Source organism: Gekko japonicus, unplaced genomic scaffold (genome assembly GCF_001447785.1).
Source record: "Gekko japonicus isolate JY-2015 unplaced genomic scaffold, Gekko_japonicus_V1.1 scaffold1511, whole genome shotgun sequence".
Taxonomy (NCBI): domain Eukaryota; kingdom Metazoa; phylum Chordata; class Lepidosauria; order Squamata; family Gekkonidae; genus Gekko; species Gekko japonicus.
The window spans coordinates 308,513-333,227 of NW_015176017.1; the positions used below are offsets into that span (position 1 = coordinate 308,513).

A 24,715-nucleotide genomic window follows, 5' to 3' on the forward strand; every position below is an offset into this window, starting at 1 on the left:
ATTTGAGTAGACAGATTTTCCTCCAAGACCTCGGAAAACTTTTGCATGGATGGACTTTGAGTTTTATTACACAAATGAAGTTGATGACCTGAATGAATGAATGAATTTGATGTATTAGAAGAGCATCCAGGGATATAGCACTCCTGATTTCTACACCGTAAGCAATGGCTTCTCAACTGTTTGTGGGCTCACTTTCCTTATATGGGCAGCCTTAAAAAGTTTCCCATGGCCAATTTATTTATTTGGTTTCGTATCAGACAACATAGTTTCATATCAGAGCTTTTGTGAATTCTTCAGTGGATTTGGAAAACATACATCCTTTTGTGTCTTTATCACCTTTTTCATGTGCCCTTGTATTGTCATCTTCAAAAAACATACACCTATGCACTTCTTCACTTGGTATGAATCCTACACTGCAAACTGTTCCTGCATAGTCCATAGTCTATATTGTATCATTTGCTGCAGTGAAGCCTTTGCAGATTAGTTAAGATCACAGAATATCCATGTATATTCCTTCTGCTCCAGGAATAATGCTGTGAACAACAAAGATTCACGGTACAATTTCTGTGCATGGGATTAATTCATATAGGAGGCACTGTGTGGGACAGGCTAGGGATCAGAAGAGGAACTGGAAGAGTTTCCAGAAAGGAGCTGGACATGAATGTAAGGAGAGAGATACAGGCTTGACAAAAAGGCCTGAGAATGATGGACTAGGGAATCAACATGGCATAAATAGAAAGCCCCATTTCTTTAAGAGTTATATAGATGGGAGAATTGCAGTGCAAGGCTAAGCAAAGTTATACCCTATTAAGTTCAGTGGAGAAGTGTGTAACTATGATTAGGAGTCAGTGAGGGTGTGGAGATGCTGAATTTTCACATATTGATTTGGAGTGACTAACCATTTTGGTAGCCATGGATTTTTATTATTTATTGATTTATTATACATTAAAACATTTTTTGCATTTCTGTCCATGGGCATTCCAGGTAATGAGTCAATGCACAGTACAGTCAGCACACAATGCCATTCCAATGTGACCCCAGTTGATCTCAATAATTTTGAATTATCATCCTGTTCTATAACTGCATTCTGCTTTCAACAATCTCCTTTGTTTGAACAGAGCTACTGATGTTCCTTTTGGCATACTAATGTTTGGATCAGGTACTTCAGAAGAGCCAGGACATCATTTACTGTGGCACATGAGAATTGTGCCATATATTTCTATTGTAAACAACTCAGTAGACAAAAAATTATAATATATAACACATGAATTGTTGACTTTTATATTACTGCAGGTATGAATAATTAGCAAAGATTTTATTGTCATCATTTACCATCTTTGTCTATGATAACTGGTATATTGTCCGCTGGTGAAATATATTTAGGAAAAACAATATATCACAGTCAGGGGTCATTTCGTAGAACAAGAGCTAGGGGAACTCATTAGCATAACTCATTAGCATATGCCACACCCCCTGACATCAGGGGCCTGGCGGTGGACCTGCAAGGCCAGTGGGAGTGCGAGGAAGCCCCGCCAAGGCCCTCCCTGGCCCCAGGCAGGCAGGGGTGGGGAGAGGCGGGGAGGAAGCAACTTACCCTCCCTCTTCTCCTGCCTCTTCCTGGCTGAATGAGGGCTGGAAGCAGGGCGGCTGGAAGCAGGGGGCGGGGCTTCATCATGTGCCCCGCCCCCCTGCACCTCACCTGGGGGAACCGCATTCCCTCGCGTTCCCCCCCCCCTAAATGACCTCTGATCACAGTGGAGAGAAGAAACTTAAGTCATATAGTTTTCATGTGCATAGTTGGTTGCAATGTACATTGAGTTTATTTCCAACTTAAATTGATTCCTGGTTTTGAAAATTTTATTGCATGAAAAAGCATGCTTCATTTTTTTCTAAGTCTATTAGAGACACCAGGTTTTCTTTCAACAACAATTCACATTTTAGCAGATCTGTTCAACATTTACTTGTGTGAATCTAATTTTTCAATTACTGTATCTTTTTGTGTTTTATTTTCCTTCTTTCAGTTGAAAAGATATAAACAATACTGACTGGATCTAAAGAATCACACAATTGTTTTCCTGTGTTCAAGGAAGTGTTAGGCTTGTGTTTCTCAAATGACAGGCCTCCACACCAGTTTTAAAACTAGAAGAACTTTCAAAAGCAGTTTGTGAACTGGCAAGGGATCTACTGTTCAAAGGAAGAAGATCTTTGGCATGCCTGAAACAAATTTTTTGATGATAGCCAGAATTTTAATGAAAACAGCTGTTTGAGAAACCACCTTTTTAATCAGAGTTCCCTGCAGTTCCACACACTTTTGTTTTGTGTCTTATCAGGAGAAAGAAAGACAACAGTATCCTGCACAAAGATTATGAATAAGAATATCAGTTTTGTGGATAACAAGAAATGCAAATATTTAACAAAACCTGAACCACAAATCCGAAAGTGCAATGAACAGCCGTGCCAGACAAGGTGATAGCGAGTCAAATAATTACAATTTTAATTTCTGTTTAGACTGAAAAGGAACATTCCTTAAGGTCCTGGTTCTGACCTGTAGGGTCCCAGTGTATCACAGAGGCCTCTGCAGAAAGATATGAAATGCCCCAATATTTAAGAATATGTAGGTCAGTGACATGAGGGCTGCAAAAATTTGGGGTGGAGTAGCTGTGACCCAGAAGTCACCAGTTAACAATCACTGCTATAGAAGACCTTGATGTTATTTACAGATAAGCTATTTGTACTCCCATACTAGGCAAATTGAAAGGATGAGTTATTTGATAAAAGTGTTGATAGACTTATCAGAAAGGGGGGGTAATATAGATACTGGCAAATTCCATAGCAATGTTTTCTTCATTTGCTATATGGACATAGCAAAATAAATGTTGTATAATGCATTTTTAACCTGGAGTCACTGTCAGAAGTGATTTGATTAAAATGTGGGGGAGTTGTTTTTGCAAAGTGCTACAGTTAAACACTGATCAGCACATCTAATTAGTGCTATGTATTTATTGATATGATCCAATATGTGATATTAAAGCAAATGAATATTGCTAGTTTAAGATTATGTAAGCCCCAATTGAATGAATTCTGGATCCAACTACACTCTGACCTCTGACATGTCACACACATTTCAGATTCTTTGTGATTGTTTCTCTCCCAGTGCATAGAGCTAGATTAATAATGGAGTATACAAGTGTAACTGCCAAGGGATGACCCACCCCCATGCGATTTTAATTTTCAGTTAAAAGGCCTGGATGGCAATCCGAAAGACACTGTCCTGGCAGTAATCCCCAGTAAATAACATATGACATTCTTCAGAGTAGAATTGCTTAGTATTGCTCCCTAAGTTGCTGAACCATCTTGAAATTTAGGGGGCAACATTTGCTTAAACATGGCCCCAGATTAAGAAAAAGAAGTAAGATAGATGCATATGCATGACATACATGAATTCAACCATGTATTATGTAAGAGAAAATGGTCTGCTAATTGGTAAAAAAAAATTCTGTTTTAAAGAATTATATAAATTCTGTGTAAAAATAAAAAGAGTGGGATGAGGACCTGGACTGAAGATGTATTTGTTGTATACAGTGTTGTGTCACAAAGCTGTTGGCAAGCCAGGTGGCTATAGAATGTTATATACCGTACCTAAATTATCCTGTTAAAAAAGAGACAGAGAGAGATACTTCTCAAAGAAGAAAAAGTCTCAGGGGGAAAAACAACCATCAACAAAACAAATTTAAAATAGATTAGGTATAGAAAAGATGTTAAAACTCCCACATATAAGATTGCAGTATGTACCTGAATAGCCCAGGCTGGCCTACTCTTGTCAGATCTTGGAAGCTCAGTAGGATTGGCCCTGGTAGACCTCCAAGAAATACCCAGGTTGTGACATGGAAGCAAGCAATGGCAAACCACCTCTGAATGTCTCTTGCCTTGAAAACCCCATCAGGGGTCATCATAAGTCAGCTGTGACTTGACAGCCAAAAAGAAAGGGCTAATAAGAAATAAATAATAACAGGAATTGGAAAGTAATAACAGGACTGGGAAATGAAAAGTGCAGTTAACTTTTGAAAATGTATAGGGTATGTTACAATACAGGAACCTAAGCCTTTCTGTAACAGTAGTAATGAAAGGAATTGGTTGATATAAATGCTTTAGATTTCTTGGATAACAGTAATAGGTGATTTGCACTGAATCCAGGTGGTCAGCTGTGTTGGTCTGAAGCAATAGAACAAATTTAGAGTCCACAAATGGTCATACCTTGAATAAAACTCTGGCTGCGGTCACACGCAGCATTAGCCATGCAAGAGATACGGAAGACAGGCGGAGTTTCCGGGCGCGATCTCACCAGCACATCTGGGGAGCGTAGCGCTTCTGTGGCACAACGGAGGCTTCCTCCCGAAAACGCGCAGCAAAAAACTAGTACCTCGGAGGTACTAGTTTCCGGAAACTGCGGGGCAAAGCCGGGCGTCTGATCACGTTTCCGGTGGCATCCGGCGCCCGCCCATGTCCCCTTGCGAAGAAGGTTTTTTTTCCCCCCAAGTCTCCGTGGTTGCGCACACGCACCTAACCGAGCATGCACATTCGTAGTGTACACAAAAAAAGAAAACCAGTTCGCCGCGCCGCGCGCTTCTTCGTTGCGCGCAGGCGTGTGTTGTGATCGACACCTCTCTGTAACCACGGAAGCTCCACGGTACCTCCACAGAACCTCCACAGGAGGTTTGATCGCTTTACTGCGTGTTAGTTTGCCCCGGGGCAAATAGCCACGCTCCCCCCCCCCGCAGTTTCCTGCCCGTGTGACCGTGTGACCGGGGCCTCTGTTGGTCTTAAGCGTGCCACTGGACTCTAAATTTGTTCTTCAGGTGATTTGGGACTGAGACCAAAGCTTTTTGAAGCTCTTGTCCATACAGAACTCTGGAACCAATACCCATACAACATAATTTCCAATCCACAGGACAGACTTAGATATACAGTGGAGATACCTTTGCCCAGTACACAAGAAACATAAGGGGTGCTGCTGGATAAGATCAGTGGTCCAGCTGATCCAGCATTTTGTAGCTATCCAATTGCTCTGGATGACCAACAAACAAAGCATAGAGGCCAAGAAGGCTGGCATTCAGGTTTGCTGCCTCTGGATGTGAAGGTTCCTTTAGTCAGCATAGATGGTACCTTTAATTAATCTGTCTATACCCCATCTAAAGAAATCTTCATTCACTGGCAGTCAATTGCAATAGAACTGCAGATTCCATTCATTTACAGTGGAATCCTATGCAGAGTTACTCCAGTCTAAGCCTATTTATTTATTTATTGGATTTCTACCCCGCCCTTCCTGCCAGTTTCAGTTGACTCAGACTGGAGTAACTCTGAATAGGATTGTACTGTTAATGTATTTAAAGGAATGGATTATCTTAACCTGCGAGAAAGAACTGCTCCAACTGTGATTACTTGGAAGTAAGTTCTGTTGAAATCAGAAGGATTTATGTGTTTAAATTTCCAAATAAATACTAGAAGCATCTTCCAGGAACTGTCAGCAAAATGTTGTGTATATTAATTCTCAGTGCTAGAAATGCTTTTCATTCTTTGACACAATGATTAGTAATCCTGGTTTTGTGACATCTAGGACTCAACTAGATGATATATGAGACATGAGTCAGATCATGGATCCCCCAGCACAACTTGTATCACATGCAACATCAAGGAATTAATGTTCCCGTGTATCATAGGGCCAGATTTGGCTCACAAGTATGGTGGAGAGGGAAATAAAAAGGTTTTCGACCTTCATTCTGGTGCTGTGTTCCTCAGCCAAAATAGCCATGGAGAGTCTGCCCAGCTGTGGGGCTTCATGTGTACTGATTGCAGCATGTGGTGCCCCACATCAGGGCAAACAGGGCCTCACTGGCTGTTTTTGCTCATGGGAGGGAAGGATGAAGCCTCTGCTCCCCCTGCACCTCGCTCATGTGCTAAATCCAGCCCCAACCCTGACCCACTTGTGTCACGCATATCATTTAATGGAGCTCCCAGTGTTTTGTCAATTAACTCAAGGGATGTTACAACTTTCTCAAAGGATTTGTAAAAAGCTAATTACAGTTCATTTTAATTTAATACATAAATCTATGCCATACAGCACCCTTTTCCCTAATTGTAAATGCATTGGCTTGAATCCTAAGATTCATTTCTGTTGTTCAATTGTTCACTAACCTCCAGGAGTTGAATTTCAGGAGCCCAGAGGGTTCCACTGAGAAGAGAGAGACTGTGTAGTTTCATTCTACAAGCATAACTTTATTAAGTTGCATTTTTGTTGGAATGGATGTTCTTAATTTAGTTGTAAATTTTTTCTGTTTAAGACAGAAAATGTAATGAAATCAAACAATAATAGGGTATCACAACTCTCAAATGGCTGTGAATCTCTGCTGTGTTTATGAAAATATAATATTGTGCATGTTCAGAAATACCCCTTCCCCTTATGTAGATTCAATCTCTCTATGAATTTAATGGGAAACAAGAGTTTACAGCATGCGCTAGATAATAAATAGTGATAGATTAGGTATTTGTCAGTTTAATAGCTTTAATTAATACTAAAATTGTATCTTTCCCCCCAATGTCCATAATAAAAAAAAACACCCAATAAAACAAAAACTGCAGTACCTGGGTAATGGCTGTAACTTTGTATCATCAGACTTTACTATATTGCTATATTTAGAAAAGAGAGTGAAATTTAACTTTTAAAATGAATGTAACAAATATAAACATTGAAGTAGTTATGGTAGTTCAGTATTCATAAAGTGGCTTTAGTATTTGGAAGACAAAAAGAAGTGTATATAATGTACAGAATTACAATTATAGTGATAATTAAGAATTTATATAGAGTTTTTAATATTAAAAGTGCTTTAGAACTTCTTTTAAAGCTCAAATGTAAAGTTCTGTTAAAGTTCATTCATTTTCATAGCAATGTTGAGGTACTACAATTATTTCCATTTTATAAATAGTAAACTTAGGTCAAGGGAGGGTGGCCGCCTTGTAAATCTGTGGGTTAGCAGAAATTTCAAACCCAACCCCTTGTTTTTAAGCATTCCACAATGGGCCTTACTGTTTTTCACACTACACCTATTTCTAGTTTTTTATTGTAGAAGAAATACTGGGAAGGAGTATGGAAAATATAAATTAAAAGCAAAAGCTGGTGATGAAACTAAATGTTGATACTTACATACTTATTCATAGTTTGCAAATTAAATGCTTTCTTGTAACTTCAGGATTTAAATAAATATCTTAAGAAACATGCAATACATAAAAATCTTTTGATTCCTGTTTAGCCTAAATATTTTATAAATATACAGTATCAATGAATTGTGGAATGAATTAAAGCTCTGGCTTGCAAGCTAACTTTACATTGTCTCAGTGGAAGGATTACTCCACTAAGAATGCTCAGGAAGTTGTTGTGAAGGTCACATTAATAAAAGCAGTTTTAAAATGTTCATTAAAATAAAGCTATACAAGAAAATACTGTTTAGAAAATAATCTGCTTTGACAGGAACAGGTAGTAAGTACTTAATATGTATGTTCTGGTGTTTTTAAACGTAGATGGATGATGACAGAATGGACTCCATGCTCAAGGACATGTGGAAAGGGAGCCCAGAACAGACAAGTAGCCTGTGCTCAGCAACTCAGAAATGGAACATTAATCAGAGCACGTGAGAGAGACTGTCTTGGACCAAAACCTACTTCCTCCCAGCGCTGTGAAGGCCAGGATTGCATGACGGTGTGGGAAGCTGGAGTGTGGTCTGAGGTGCAGTTTTTGTACCAATTAATCATTTCTTTACTATTTATTCAGTTTATCCAAATTTAGGGGCTTTGTTGACATTAAATCAAGGGTGATGGGAAGTACCATCACTGCATAGCCAATTTACGGTAACCACATAGGGCTTTCATGCAAGGGATGAACAGAGGTGGTTTGCCATTGCCTGCCTCTTCATATCAACCCTGGCCTTCCTTGTTGGTCTCCCATCCAGGTACTAACCAGAGCCAACCCTGCTTAGCTTCCAAGATCTGACAAGATTGGGCTGCCTGGACCATCCAGGTCAGGGCTTAAATCAGGGGGGTGGGGAGAGGCATAAAGCCTTGATTTGTGTTTTTTCTGTAACTAAGGCTACTTCTACACAGGTGCCCATGGTACAGAAGCAATAACAAGTACAGTGGGAGCAAGTGGAAATGACCTCAGCACTCCCTGCTGGTGCTATCCTGTTCCCTTGTCCTTTTCACATTGCCTTACAAGCACTGATGTGACAACAATCTTACCAGTGGTCCTGTGGTCCAGGAACTCCACTCCCCCCTCCTTTTCTCCTTCACAGCTGAGTATAATTGCCAATCTAGGGGGAACATAGAGGGGGTGGCAATGGCATGATGTCATTTCCAGGGGAGAAATCCAGAAGTGAATCATGCCTCTCTAGAATTTAAGAGGGCTGGTTTCATTTCTGGGTTTTCCCTGGAAGTGACATCCTGCCAGTTGCCTGACAGCTAGTTCTTACTTTGTTGTTCTCCTGCCACCACTCAGAAAGAGGGTTGCTGGTAGGAAGCCAGGCAACACTACAGCTGTGGCACGGTGTAACAGCTAGGGAGGTTAGCAGTGTCCCTTAGTAATTAAACCAGAAGGGAGTTTTCTTTAATCCACAACCTAAACCATCTCAGGTTCCTGAACTGGCATTGTAAAGTACTGCTCATAGTTATATGAGATTTGAGAGCAAATAGGAGCATTGTGAAGCCACTGTATTTGCTATACTGGTTGGTGTGTACCTTACTTTGCTGTTCTTTATATCTTCACTGTGTTCTTTTTAAAGCTTTTAAAAAGAACTTTACTCATTTTACTGTCTTTTTAAGTGATCTGTATAATGTAGAAACCTTAGGTATGGGGCCCTTTGTGAAACATTAGTATTTATAGTTGTGTGAATTCTGTTTAATGTTTAACATCTTTCTATAGTGCTCTGTAAAATGTGGCAAAGGAGTACGGCATCGAACTGTGAGGTGTACCAATCCTCGAAAGAAGTGTGTCTTATCTACAAGACCTAAAGAAGCAGAAGACTGTGAAGACTATTCCAAATGTTATGTCTGGAGAATGGGAGACTGGTCTAAGGTGCAGCATGCTTTCTACTAATGATACTCATTTTTTATAATATCTCCCATTATATCTTTAATAAAGAAATACAGATTGAACAACATTCTTGGTTGAATGAAAAGTTGTCCTTCTTCATGTGGAAGTTGACTTCACTCACAGAAGGAGCTCATCCTTGAATACTGCACTAGAGAAGAGGAACTAAATCTAGAAATATTCTTCCAAATACACAGCCATTGGCACAAATTATTTCACAAAATGAACTGAAATAATACCATAGAATCTACCTGTTATATCACAGAATGAATTTTAAGCATTTGTGAAACAGTTAGCAGCTATTTCCCTTTTGCTCACAATTCTTTGGATGCAACACTATTTGATGGGGATAAGCCAAGAAATAGAATATATGGTAAAAATTGTGGCATCATAGACAAGCTACAATTACCCCTGCAATTTGAAATCTCAATTTTAAACAAAACAGGAATCTTGGAAGAGCCTAACACTATTTAAAAGACATATACATTTTACTCTTTTTAGACAAGCTTTTCCCAATGAACTTTAATTATGACTGCTACTTGTTCTTACTTTTTCATCTTCTTTGGGTCAAATATAGTTTTGTTTTAATAAAGATACCATTTGTTATATTTTACTTGTGATATTGCCAATGTTTATAATTCCTTGGCTTGGAATATAAACCTTGGGGATTTGTAATACTCACCTTCAGTATAAGTGCTTCTCCACCTTGATTTGAATCCAGACTGTAGGAGTCCTCTTTTGTACCTGCTCATTTATACCTGGCTCTGCTACAATAGTTGTTCCAGCAGAGCAGTTCTTTCTCCTTACAGCACTGTTATGTATGCAGACCGTCACCAGGGGTCCACGGTTAAAGCAGGAGCTTGATCCCCAAACACAAAGGGGACCTAGGAACCTAGTCCACCTCGAGTCCACCAATAGCACCCTTGGTGGGAAATCCAAACCCTCCTATGGGGACAGAGGTGTGCCGGGTGGAGTGTATATAGTTGGCCTTGCAGGGCCATTTTTCCTTGTCTTGTTGTGAAGTACTATAAACGCGTCTGAATGCATGTCGTAGTCTGAGTTCTCCATGCGTCGAACACAGTACTTTTCAGTGGCAATGAAGGTGGGATCCTGATGAGCAGGCCAGGCTCACCTTCCAGCGCAGCACCGAGCATCGTTCCAGAAAATGCCACCGGGCCCCGCACCGCTCCCGAGAAGCACCACACCGTGCCCGGCGTTGCTGAACACCATTCCCCCACTCTGCACTAGAGTCATGGCCTCCGCCCCAGGACACCTCAAGGTTTTCGACCCCACTCATCCAGAGCTCTGGGATTTGTGGATGGACCAGCTAACCTGCCACCTTGCCTTCCATGAGATAACCGATGTGGGCAAGAGAAGGGCTCTCCTCCTCAGCTCTTGTGGTGTGAACACCATCCGGCTCACAAAGAGCCTCCTGGCCCCAAAGGCTATCCTCAAGTGTACATACGAGGAGATCATAGATGCCCTGACCAGGTACCTCACACCCAAGCCAACGATGCTGGCCAAGTGGATGGAATTCCAGGGGTGCATCATGGTCATTCATGGTCATGCTGCACCAACACACTATGGAGTGCGACTTCTCCAAGGTGGAGGAGAACCTCTTGACCCAGTTCGCCTGGGAAATCAGCGACATGAAGCTCCACCGAAAAATGATCGGCACATCTGACATCAAACTTGAGGCCCTCCAGCTCGCCATCGCCCATGAGGCCTCCCACCATGACCAGCCACCAGCAGCATCCTGTCTAGTGCTCCCCCGACTCGGCACCCAAGACCTCAGACAAGGACAACGTCCGTCTCATTCACACACCCCACCGCCGGGATCCGCCAGAGCCTCCGGGCACACTGGTAAGCCTGCCGGACATTCCCCATCAGCCAGCTGCGGAGAGGTGCACAAGCGCAGGTCGTGCCGGTTCCGTGACGCCAACTGCCACACATGTGGAAAACAAGGACACCTCGCCCACGTTTGCAGATCCAAGGGCAACCGGAACCATCCACCCCAGCCACAACCACGCCGCCAGGTGTCCACACACTACGAGGCCACCGAGGGCACAGACGATCTCTACCTCCTGACCAGCCAGCCTGCTGGTACTACGCCTCATCAACTTGCCCACAGCCCCGAAGATCCAGGTCTCGATTGAGGGGTCCCCCTGCCCAATGGAAGTGGACTCAGAGTCAGCAGCTTCCATCATATCTGAGGAAACGCTGAACAGACTTTGCCCGAACGGCGGGCCCCACCTGCGGCCTTTGCCCTTGAGCCTGGCGGACTTCCAGAGGAACCCGGTTCCAATATGGGGTGTGGGGACTTTCTAGGTGCAGTACTGGGGCTTTTACGGTTTTCTGGGCTTAATAGTAGTGGAGGGGAATTTGGTTAGCTTATTGGGGTGGGCATGGTTTGCACCGTTGGGCATCACAGTGGGGGGGTGAATAATGTGTGCTGCAGGACTTTGCTGAGGTGTGTGGGGAATTCCCCGCAGTCTTTGAGGGGGCTCTGGGTTGTTACAAGGGGCCCCCGGTTTCATTGCAACTCGATCCCCAAATTGCCCCCATCCGCATGCGGTTCTGCACCGCCCCACTTGCTTTGTGGCCGAAAATAAATGCGGACCTAGACCTTTTAGTGGCACAAGGGGTCCTCAAACCGGTCTCCCATGTGCTGTGGGAGACCCCATAAAGCCCGATGGTGACATCCACATCTGCACAGACTATAAATGCACATTGAACAAGGCCCTCCATGACCATGCCTACCCAGTCCCGGTCGTGAGTCATGTGTTGGCTTCCTTAGTGGGGGCTAAGATTTTTGGCAAGTTGGGTCTCGCACAGGTGTACCAACAACTGGCAGTGGATGAGGCCATTATAACCCCTTGTTAGCTTTCCTAACTCTCTCTCTACAAGCACTGATATTTCTTTATACTCATCCTTCTACTTTCTGAATGAGTCTTTTTTATTTCTCAGGTCTTTAGAAAGCTGTTTATGGAGCCACCTTGGCTTCTTTAGGCTCCTCCCATTATTCCTTCTCATAGGAATCATTTGTGATTGTGCCTTTAGTATTTTACTTTTAAAAAACTCCCATCCCTCTTGAACACCCTTCTCCTTAAGTATTTCTGACCATGCGATTCTACCCAGCATAACTTTAAGTTTCTCAAAATTTGCCTTCCTGAAGTCCAACCTATATGTCTATGTACAGCGTTTATCTTCCCCAAGACTGTAAATTCCAAAATTACATGGTCACTATTACCCAGGGTTCCCACTACTTTCACCTCGTCAACCAGTTCTTTCCTGTTGGTAAGAATCAAGTCCAAGATAGCCGATCCCCTTGTTTCCCTCTCCATTTTCTGTAAAATGAAGTTGTCGGCAAGACAAATCAGGCATTTATTGGCCTTTTCATTTTTAGTAGAGTTGGACTTCCAACAGATATCCAGGTAATTGAAATCTCACATGACCACCATGTCCTGTCTCCTTGAGAACTTTGTAATCTGTTCTAGGAGTGTCTCAGCCAAATCCTCTGCCTGGCTTGGTGGTCTATAGCAGACCCAATGGCTTCTCATAAAAACCATTCTTTTCATTCCTTTTGAATCTTGTTTCCAATTGCATTCTCTCCCAACACGTCAGGTTTGTATTAAATTCTCGCAATTCATCGAATGATTTTAATTTGTTCTGGGGATCCAGAAAATCTTTATACCTCCATAAAGGATTTATTTATTTATTTATTTGTTAAATTTATACCCCTCCCCCGTAGGGCTCAGGGCGGCTTACACGGCAATGTAGGTTTGATAAATATATAATGTAGGTTTGATAAATGCTTCCAAAGGGGATACCCAGTTAGATATCTTAGTATAATATAGTTATAGAGCTGTCTTTCCCCAGTCCCTTTGTTTTCAGGTTAAAGTAACTCCCCTTGTAGTTGCTTATAACAGGGGGGCCATGAAATTCAATACAAAAAAGTACAGTCTTGCAGCTTGCTTGCGCCACTATTCCTAGCCGCTTTAAGGGAAAGATGGGTTTCCCTGCCTCTCAAATCACTCTGTGCCAATCACCCGAGCTTAAAGGGGCAGTCCTTCTTTTCCAGATCTCACATTGTCACCACTTTATAGGAGCGTTCTGCAAACAGAAAGCAAAGGAAAAGATGGTTTATATAAGTTCCAACGTCTGTTGTTCTAAATTACCCAGGGAGCAAAGCTTTGGTGGGCTCCCTTGGGTCCTCCAGACTCAGCTAGTTCTCCATGCAATTCTCTGGTAGGAAAGCGAACCGCCGCCCGTCTTCTCTTACCAAAGTAAGCTCCCTGCTGTGAGTCTTCCTTGAAGAGTACTCACTGTGGTCTGTGGTGTCATTGCCTCCACAGGGGGGCTGGGGGTCAGCAGCTAGGAGCAGGAGCACCCCCCGTGCTGGTGTCTGCCATTGATGAGTCTGGAAACGGAAGCTCCTATATGTGTGTATTTTTAATGGTGGGTTTCAACTTTTTGATTGTTCACCATTTTGGGAGCCCAAAGTTATATGGAAAGCTGGTATAAAAATATTTTAAATTAAATAAATAAGGTAATTCCTCTCAGGCAGTAATTGTCTTTGAAAAAGTGTATGTCGTCTCCATCTCTCGATTAGGTAACATGGGAACTTTTTTTAAAATCCATGTTAAAAATATGGACTAATGAGTATACACCACATCAATTTCTGGTTTTAGGCAAACCCTTGTTGTTAAACCAGTAACTTGCAGCATTTTTAAGATTGTGTTCTGGTTTGTGTTCAAGAGACATTTGGTGTGATCCAGCAAGGCAATTCTTGTGTCCTTATGTTCTCTCTATAATAATTCTGGAAGATGTGATTTGTGGATTGCAACTGGAGTGATCATTTATTCTTGGAAGAAATTGTCGAAGTCTGTGTTGTTAACACTGTTACAGATTGGCACTTCCAACTGCAGCTTTTATCAAGCTCAGCAGTGATTGCCTATTATCTTGGCTAAGGTACACAGTTTAAATGTTGCTGTCCGCCAGCAACAATTTTTCCCTTAATTTAGGAATTCTTACTGAGTCCAGCTGGAAGTAGCTAGAGCATTACAGCACCTTCTTCAGCTGTAACAAATTCTGTGTTTGCTTCAAAGTATATGCCTCTGACAGGCAGAGGAAAGAGAGGATCTTGGGTAAACTTGTATATGCCAAGTTAAAGATTGTTTGCTATCATTCACTGAATTAAGCAGACAAGAGGTTCATAATACTATCACTATAGATAATGCTTTTGCAGAAAATCTCCCATTTTTAATAAAAATGCTTTCAGCTATCTTCAACCAGGATTCATTGACAAGAATGGTCTGCTTGACTTGGCACTTGGACAGTTTTGCAGTATTTTTAAGCCTGCACTAAAGATAGAAAGTAGCTGCATTAAAAAAACAAAAACACCTCTTTGGCATTTTAGAACATTTAGTCTCTGTTTAAAACTGTTTTTATATAGGATTTTTTAAAATCCTCTCAGTCAGAAACAACAGTGAAGAATTGTGTGTGTAAATATTCATCCAGTTTCACATGGACAGAAAATTAACATCAGTCTATGTCCAATAAGACACAATAGGCATGTTAACGTTAGGACTGTTTTTTAACTATAAATTCAAGCTTAGATTTGATCTGGTTTTTCTACATGGGTCAAATTTGAATCAGGCTTAGCTTTTGCATCAACAAAGCTGTATATGTTTCATATGTACAAACATCCATGTATGGGGATGCTAGTAAGTACCCTGCATGCTTAAAGATCCATGAAGAAATGAATGATCACTGCAAGAACAGAAATCCAGTAATTTTGTTCATATAGAAATTTTATGAGGACCTCCCCCATTCTGCTTTTGGTTATATTGCCTAGTTACAACCACTTAACAGAATGAGGAAATTGCAAGTAATAACATTAAGATACTAATAGCAGGGGTGCATTCTTCTTATATATCAGTATTAAGGAAAATGCTAGTTTTCTATTTTTAATTGACTTTTTCAAAATAGAGACAAAAAACTAAAATATAAAGCTTTCAAGTGGGAGCTGTGTAAATAATCAATAGAACTAGTGGGAACTAGTGGGAATCACAAGTCATTAATGTGTTTTCAGATCTGAATGACCGAAATTATAATATATGTAGAACTACAGGTGACCAAAGTGTGTGTGTGGGGGGGGAGCTTTTATAAATGTTTTTCTGCTCCTGAAAAACAGTCCCTCCCTCCTAGGATTTTTTTTTGGGGGGGGATTGGAAATATGCTTAAGTGGTTGTCCGGTGGGCTGATGCTTCATGTTGTCTTATATTACCATATTTGCAGGCTCAGAGAGGATATGGGGCGATGCGGTGGAAAGAAAATTACAGAGACTGTGAAAATATGGCCACAGCTTTTATTGAATACAATTGAAGGAACATTGGCACAGTATGGTAACAGATCCAAAATTGGGTGACCAACCTGCTGCCCGATAACCTCACCCCCCAGGCCCACTTGCTGGGGGATACATCCATGGAGTGGGAAGACCCAGGATCCCTGTGAGCACCAGCTGCTGCATGGTCCCCTTGCCACCTGGTGGTGGAAGCCAGCCAGCAGTGCAAGCTGAGCATGTGGCTGAGTAGATGGAGTGAAGGTGGTGGGGACCTTAGGGGGAAGTGACCATGTCCTGCTAGAATTCCTTTTGCTGTGGGTGACCAAGGAAGTTTGTAGCCACACATGTATGTTAGATTTCAGTAGGGTAGATTTTAATAAACTTAGGGGCATGGTGAGAATTCTTCCATGGGCAAGACTGCTGGAAAGGAAAGGAGTAAGTGAAGGGTGGGCTCTCCTAAAACAAGAGCTCTTGCAAGCTCAAGCTGCCCCTATTCCAGCAAGAAAGAAACATGGTCGGGGATCCAAGAAGCCAATATGGATAAACAGAGAACTGTGTGATGTGCTAAGGGATAAAAAGGAAATGTTCAAGAAATGGAGGCAAGGACATACATCTAAAGAAGAATATCTGCAGGTTGCTAGGCACTGTAGGTAAGCCATCAGAGAGGCCAAAGCTCACAGTGAGCTAAAGCTGGCCAGGGAAGCTCACTACAAGAAGAAAATCTTCTTCAGATATGTGAGGAGCAAATGCAAGATAAAAGAGGCAATGGGCCCACTGTTGGATGAAAATGGAGAAACTCTGACAGAGGACAGAGAGAAAGCAGAAAGGCTCAATGCCTATTCTGCCTCAGTTTTTTCCCTAAAGAAGAGAACAGGCTCATCTAGAGATGGTAGTGGGCAAGGCACGGCGTCTGAGCTGCTGGTTGTCATGGACAGAGAGGTAGTTGAGAAGCACCTGGCTTGAATGGGTACAGATCCCCAGGGCCAGATGGTATGCACCCAAGAGTGCTCAAAGAACTTTCTAGAGAGCCTGCAGAGCATTTATCCATCATCTTCCAGACCTCTTGGAGGATGGGAGATGTGCCGCAAGACTGGGGGAGGGAAGAAATTATCCCAATTTTCAAAAAAGAGAGGAGGGATGACCCAGGAAACTACAGGCCAGTCAGTCTGACCTCTGTCCCAGGGAAGATACTGGAGCAGATTTTAAAGGGATCGATCTGAGAGCATCTAAAGGACAACTTGGTGATCCAGGGAAGTCAGCACGGATTTGTCTTCAACAGATCCCGCCAGATGAACCTCATTTCCTTCCTCGGTCAAGCAACAAGCTTACCGGATCGAGGGGATACTGTTGATGTTGTTTACCTGGATTTCAGTAAAGCTTTTGACAGGGTTCCCCATGATGTTCTGATGGGTAAACTAGAGGACTGTGGAATGAACTCTAGGATAGTTAGGTGGATAGGGAACTGGTTGGAGAGCCAAACTCAGAGAGTAGTTGTTAATGGCATTTCATCTGAATGGAGGGAGGTGTCCCATGGGGTGCCATAGGGCTTGGTTCTGGGCCTGGTACTTTTCAATAGTTTTATAAATGATCTGGATGAGGGTTTGGAGGGGCTACTCATTAAATTTGCAGACACCAAATTGGGAGGAGCAGCGAACACACCAGAAGATAGAGATAGAATTCAATGAGATCTGAACACGTCGGAAAAGTGGGTGGAAGTGAACAAGATGTGATTTAACAAGGATAAGTGCTGAGTTTTACATCTGGGTAACAAAAATGAGGAACACGCATACTGGATGGGGGGTACACTTCTGGATAGTAGCATGTGTATAAGTTAAATATGAGCAGCCAGTGTGATGCGGTGACAAAAAAAGGCTAATGCGATCTTGGGGTGTATTAAGAGAGGCATAACATCCAAATCACAAGATATGATAGTCCCGCTGATGCACCGCATTGGTCAGGCCGCACCTGTAGTATTGTGTGCAGTTCTGGAGGCCTCTTTTCAAAAAGGATGTGGACGGAATGGAGCGGGTGCAGAGGAGAGCAATGAGGATGATCGGGGGCCTGGAGACCAAGCCCTATGAGGAAAGGCTGAAGGACTTGGGAATGTTAAGTCTGGAGGAGGTTGAGGGGGAACATGATTGTCAGCCAGCCAGTGTAGCTGGTCCCACTCCTCAGAGCCTGCAGGCAGCTCAAAGCTGCAAAACCACACTTCCTTTGCCTCACCCCCCACCCTAACCCCAACGGACTGTGACCGGTAAATCAGTGCTGTATTTCCTTGAAAGGAAGGCACTGAATATAAAACAATCTCCCTAAAAAGGTTTATACACAGAAGGGTTTTTAAAATTACTGTACAGAACTGTAACATGTATATGAATTTAAGGTGGCACATATGGGGGGGAACTGGTCTTCCTTTCAGGTAACCAGGTACCAAAATTTTAAAAGGATATGGGGTATGACGAGTTTTGCACTCTTGAAAAATTTGCTCTGAAAACTGGAGGAAAACATGTGGTAGATTACTACATCAAACTATAAAATTAATCGTGATGTCCTTTTTCAGTGACACAATTAGTGTGTTTTAGAAGGAAAAACATTTCCATTCTATTTCTCTCTATATGCCCTTTTCTCACATTGCTGGGCCAGGTCTACACATGCAGCAGAATCAGGTGACAGAGTTCTAAGGTGATAGAGCAGATGGTACCATTTTAGGCTGCAAGTAGGAGGTATCACTGTGTAAAAATCTCTCTGTAAGTAAAAACGAATCAGGGATAAATCAGGGTAAAATGTCTAATCCAGTCTGCTCCCTGCTGTGTAAATTTTGTATATGTGCTGAGTCTGTTCCTTAGATGAACAACTAAAAATATGAGCCCCTACCCTGCAAAGTAGTACATCCCATTCTACCTTAATCTACCATACTAGTCATAAAAATAGGAACCCAAGGAAAGTTCAATCATAGTGGAATACCATAGTATATACCCGTTCTAGCTCTCACCTACCAGTTCTGTTCTTCAGTATTTAACAAAGAACAAAAATGAAGCATAATAACAAAAGTATTCGAACTTGTTTTATTTAAAAATGTATTAATAACCAGTTTGAGTGAAATGTGAGCTTGTGGACAAGAAAGGATCATAACTTGCTCTTTTTCTTTTGCTGAGTGTTTAGTGTGTGTTTGCGAGCCTAGAAGTCATGGTGACTACTGGTGACCCCTAGTGGGGCTAGGATATTTCAGAGATGTGGCTTGATATTACCTGCATCTGCGTCCCGGCCATGCTATTCCTTGGAGGTTGCCCTTCCAAGTAATTGCCAGGGCCAGCCCTGCTTAGCTTCCGAGATCTGACGAGATTGAGCTTGCATGGGCTATCCAGGTCAGGATAACTAGCTTTTTTATATTCCTTGCAGTGTTCCATCACCTGTGGCAAAGGAATGCAATCACGAGTAATCCAGTGCATGCACAAGATCACAGGAAGGCATGGCAATGAATGTTTTTCATCTGAAAAGCCTGCAGCTTACAGACCTTGTCACCTGCAGCCCTGCAATGAAAAAATTAATGTGAACACAATTACATCTCCTCGCTTAGGTAAGTAACAGTCATAACATATGTAGGCGATGTCTTTATAACTAAAGTTACAGGAAACAAAACCCTGGAGCTACCAGAACCCTTTCATTTCATGCTATGGGCTGGTCACATCCTCCTTATGTCCAGCATCTATGTGACCTCATTCAGTTGTCCCATAGACACTGTGAAACTCCATCTCTATGGGCTGTTGAGCTATCCTGAAGTTATAGTGAGAAACTCTTGGGACTTTATACTTCATGGGATTACATTTATTTACTATAACTTATAGACTGCTGTACAACAGTGCTTTCATAGCAGTAATTATAATTCAAACATATTCCCTCGGGAGGAATTTGAACCGCAGTTGCATGATTACACAGTCCTTTGAAGCCGCAGGGGCAGTCTGCCACTGCGTGATCAGACGCAACCGCAGGTGAGTCGGACTTTTTTTTGTTCCCGATTCACTTTAACGGGGAATCGATGAATCACATCTCAGCACTGAGGGCTCCCTATGGAGGGTGCGATGATGCGCATACTGAGAAGGGGGGGGAACAATGGCATGGAGTCGGGATGGCCTGATCAGACCATCACAACACCATGAGAGCGTGCTGGAGTGATCAGAAGGGGGAAAGTCCGTCTGTGGCCCATAGCAACCCATTTGCTATTGGACTTTCCCTGGTGTCTTTTTACTCCACTTATGCGGCGGAGCAAAACGGGTTGCTGACGGGTGCGGGGCGCTTCCCAGATGTTCGTGTCTGATCGCACCCTTTAAATCTGCCTGGCATTTGTGCCTATGACGCGGCTAACTGTGTGTGATCGTACACATAGAGCTGTCATAAAGCATCTCAAAATATGTTTTAAAAAAGACTACAATTTACAGTATAAAATCAGCAGTAATGTTCAGCAGACTCAAGTTGTAAAGGTTTGCCAAAAGATTTCTGTCTTGACTTGTGTTCAGAGAGATCAGTGAAGAATTATCTCTAGTATTGAAATACGTATATTATATACTAGGAATAAGTCCAATTGTGGGAATAAATACAACGAGCTCTAGAAAGAGGCTCTGGGTGGGTGCCCTGGCCTTGGGCACTCAGTGTCAATTTGCTGTTGTGACTTCAGCAAGGTATAATGACACAGAGCTTACCATTTTCTCCAGGGGGACTGATCTCTGCTGTCTGAAGAACAGTTGTAATGAGTGATCTCCCCCCCTCCCCTGGAAATTGGCAACAATGGTTCCCCAGGAGGAAATGGCTGGTTTGGAGGATGTTGTACCTGTCTGAGGGCCCACCCACCTACCCTCTCCAGGCTCCACCCCTCAGATCTCCAGGAATTTCCCAACCTGGAGGTGGCAACCCTATCTCCTTCCCAGCCAACCATTGACATACTTTTATCTGCCCCTCTGACTTCAGCTTTCCTTCTCCCCCACCTGGAGCCTCTCCCTAGGAAAAGTACAGTCTTTCCCCACAGTGGGGACCAAAACAGCTCACATCATTCTCCTCTCCCCCTTTTGATCTGCACAACAACCCTATGAGGTAGGTTAGGCTGACAGTCTGTGAGTGGTCTGAAATCACCCAGTCAGCTTCCACAGGAAGAACCCTGGGTCTGGCAGACCCTGCTCTGAAGCACTAACTGCTGTGTCACACTGAATATCATGGGGGGGACCTCAGCAGGTATAATGACACAGAGTCCACCATTTCCTCCAGGGGAACTGATCCATGCCACTTGGAGAACAGTTGTAATTCTGAGTCATCTCCAGCCCTCACCTGGAGATTGGCAACAATGGTTTCCCAGGAGGAAATGGCTGGTTTGGAGGGTGGAGTCTGTGGCATTGTACCTGTCTGAGGTCCCACTCCTCCTCAAACCCCACCCTCTCCAGGCTCCACACCTCAAATCTCCAGGAATTTTGCAACCTGGAGTTGACAACCCTATTTTTCCCAGCCAACCATCAACCTACCTTTATCTGTCCCTCTGACTTCAGCTTTCCATCTCTGCACCACCACCTGCAGCCTTTACCTAGGAAAAGTAGTCTTTCTCCGCAGTGGGGACCCAAGCAGGAGGGAAGCAACCTCAGCAGGGTATAATGACACAGACTTAACCCTGCAAAGCAGCCGTTTTCTCCAGGGAAACTGAGCTCTGCCATCTAGACAGCAGTTGTAATTCTGAGTGATCTCCAGCCCTCATCTGGAGAATGGCAGCAATAGTTCATCAGGACAAAATAACTGCTTTACAGGGTGGACTCTATGGCATTCTGTTCACCTGAGGCTTCTCCCCTTCCCAAACCCTGGCTTCCGTAGACTCCACCACAAAATCTCCAGGAATTTCCCAACCTGGAGCTGGCAACCCTAGTCAGGACTGGCCCCAATGAGTTCCCCACAAAGGCCTGGAAAGGGCCTCCTGGCTTTGCCTTTTTACTGACAGAACCAAGCTTGGTTGCCTAGCAATAGCCACTGAGGGAAAAGTTAGTCCCACAGGAGTCAAGCAAAAGAAGTGTCTTTGTTAGGAGAGACAGCCATTTTGGCAGTTTCTGAGAGGAAACAGTGGCTAAGGCGGCAGTGGGCAGGGAAGAGGAGTGGACTCAGCACCCAGCCAATGACACACAAGCACTCTTGATTGGCAGTTGATGGGCCAATGGCTGATGGAGCACATAAATGACAGAGCTGGAAATGGGATGTGTTAGGGCAATTATTCATGGGCTATATTTTCACATAAAAGGATTTGATTTGGGACTTTTTGAAGTACACTATATATTTTTTCCAGATATTGCTACTTATCAAAATTCATACCACAATGAACCAATTAATCTCTAATGTTTGGCAGCTCTTTTCAACCTTGCTACTACACACTAGTATACGCACTACAAACTACTGAAATCTGTGCTTTAACTGTGCATATAGGAAAGACTTATGCCCTTTTTGTAATCAAATTATGTATCCATCATATGGTTGAGAATGTGTTCCTCTTTAGAGTCTTTAACATGTATATTCATACTAATATATCCTTTTGCATTTATGTTTCTTTATAGCTGCTTTAACATTCAAGTGTCTTGGAGACCAATGGCCTGTATATTGCAGAGTAATACGAGAGAAGAACCTTTGTCAGGACATGAGGTGGTATCAGCGGTGCTGTGAAACATGCAGGGACTTTTATGCGCAGAAAATGCAACAAAAGAGTTGACCACTGGCAGGCAGGCTGGCTAGCTCTCAGCTCATCACAGTCACATTATTTATAAACACACACACAAGCACGCTTCTTCAGACCAAATATTATCAGATTACATATAATTTAATCAAATTAATTTATTTTGCCTGCCAAGACATTTTTATTTTGGTTAAATAGCATTTTGTTTTATCTCCAGAGTTTCCATAATTAATTTTATATGAATTATTTTGGATACATTTATCAGATTTTTAAACAAAAAACAAATACTATTTTAAATGTTTATATTCAGTAGGGTAATGTGCCTCTCCCCCACCCACACCAAAACAGAAATAGTACAGTACTGTGTGTAGTTAAATGTGCTAATCCTGATCACTTGAAATCAATGGGATGAGCATGCTTAACTGTTTGTTGCATTATGCCAAATAATAAGCCATCGTGTTATCCTGGATTTTTTTTCTTAAGTGAATAATTTTGCTGTATGCAGAAGTGGTCCACTTTATTTTATTATAACTATTGGTGCTCAGTGACTGATTGACTTCAGATAATTTTGCAACAGGTTTTGGGGTGAGTTAAAGCAATCAACATGGAATAGAAAGTTTTACTAAGGGGCTTCTCTGACATTCAGACCCCACCATGCAATGTACCTCAACTGTTCCCAGTAATGTGTTTGTATGGTAAATGTAAAATGGGATCCAGAACATCTATGCACAGCTATCCAACATCCATTTTCCAGTCATTATAATAATGGGAGTTGATCCTGGGAAGGTTCAATAAGTGTCCATGTTTTGTGTAGATCAGGGATGCCTGTGGGACCCATGGCACCCACCATTTTTTTTACTGGTGCTCGTCAAGTGTTTTTAGGAAAAGGGTGGGGCTTTGTCCATTTGGGCTTCTGATTGGCTATTAGACATCTGATTGGCTGTGCAAATTTTTAAAAAGTTGCTGGCAGCAGCTGCCACCACAGCACATGAGTCTTAACTCTGTGACTGAAGGTAAGCTGTGTGTAGGTAAGAAAATATTTTAAAATAATATGTTCATTTTAAAAAGCATCCTGTTAAACAGAGCTTTTGCCTGAAATGTTGAAGAGTTACTATTAGAATTATGTGTGACCTCATTCCCTGACATTTGTTGTAGGCTCTATCTCTTGAAGCAGCCATTTTATGGCTGCACCCACCACCCTGTGTCAGAATTCAAAGGGTGCTCACAGGCTGAAAAAGTCTGGGAACCTCTGGTGTAGATACTATACATTCTCTATATAAATGCACCTGGGGAATGCTAGGACATCTCACAGGGGTGGGACTAGCCATACCCTTAGAAACATACTGTAGGAAATGATCTACTGTAATCTACTTAATGAACAAAAGCAGAAAAAATAACAAAGTAGGAATTTTAGTCATGTACATGAACACATACTTGAACACAAGTATTAAATCAATTAAACACTGTAAAGATTTACACTGAATCTCTGTTGCACTGTTTGATGTAGTGTAGCGAAACACCATTCTAGAGCTCATAACAACTGATAAAAGAAGTCTGTACTGTTTTAATATGTCATAAATGTTTTAAACAACAAAACCAAACCTAGCTCTCAGTGAGTGTCCTCATGGCATTTTACAAATGGGAAGAATCCTAACATTTAATATGAATTAGACTAAATTTTCAGGTTAGATAAACTTTTAGAAGTTAATTTTTTGACAAAGTTCTATTTTTTTAAGATCTCTATAAAGATACTGTTTTACAGTTTTGTGAAACGTGAACAAGACAGCTAACATTTTCCTTATGAGAAAATATTGTACATGAGTCACATGATTTTATAACTTCAATAAAATATATTCAATTGTCTTCGTTTTTATATACTTCTGGTTTCTACAAATCAAATTAAATGGACAGCATCAGACAGAATATATGAAGCTGTTAAATCAGATGATTCTATGATTCAAGAAAGAGGAAGGTCTTTCCCATGACGTTAAACAAGATCTTTTTCTCTAGAGATGAAAGGAGTTGAACCTGAATCACCACAAGGATATTTTCAATGGACATCTGAGATACACTGTATTAGAAATAAAACTGCAATAAAAAATACTGAATATCACATTGTAAACACCAATGGCATTGTTGTGCCTGCTTGCTACAGGAAATTCCTGTTTCCACTTCCTGGTAAACTTAACATTAAAACAGTCTTAGAGTAACATTTTTTTAAAATACCAGAAACATAAAATGCCACTTGAAAAACTGCTTCAGTATATTCAGGGATTCATAGATATTCAATCGTTTGTGTTTAATGGGAACTTTTTTTACCCCTCAAACTTGTTTTAAAAACAAAACCTAGGCTTCTAAAGGCAGCAACTGAGTTAATCCTTTCTTATGTGCAGACAATAGCTAATGAGCCTGTCTGGCACCAAATAGGGTCAGATATAGTTTCAGGTAGAGAATGGACATATCCTTGCTCATTTAATTAATTATAGAGAAGGCGAGTAGCTGCTTTGGGGAACAACAGCTTTCTCTCACTGGTGTGTTAGCGGGAAAT

At 42.0% G+C, this 24,715-nt stretch overlaps 1 protein-coding gene across 1 annotated transcript in view; it reads left to right on the plus strand.

Moving 5' to 3' along the window:
• ADAMTS19 (ADAM metallopeptidase with thrombospondin type 1 motif 19) overlaps positions 1–22,277 on the plus strand; it is a 179,871-nt gene extending 157,594 nt beyond the window's left edge. Inside the window, exons 19-23 of the mRNA XM_015426577.1 lie at positions 2,331–2,466; positions 7,573–7,777; positions 8,966–9,118; positions 18,876–19,053; positions 22,052–22,277. Coding sequence (XP_015282063.1) covers positions 2,331–2,466; positions 7,573–7,777; positions 8,966–9,118; positions 18,876–19,053; positions 22,052–22,203 — 824 coding nt within the window. The 3' untranslated portion in view covers positions 22,204–22,277. The remainder of the gene's footprint in view (positions 1–2,330; positions 2,467–7,572; positions 7,778–8,965; positions 9,119–18,875; positions 19,054–22,051) is intronic.
• The last annotated feature ends 2,438 nt before the right edge of the window (positions 22,278–24,715 follow it).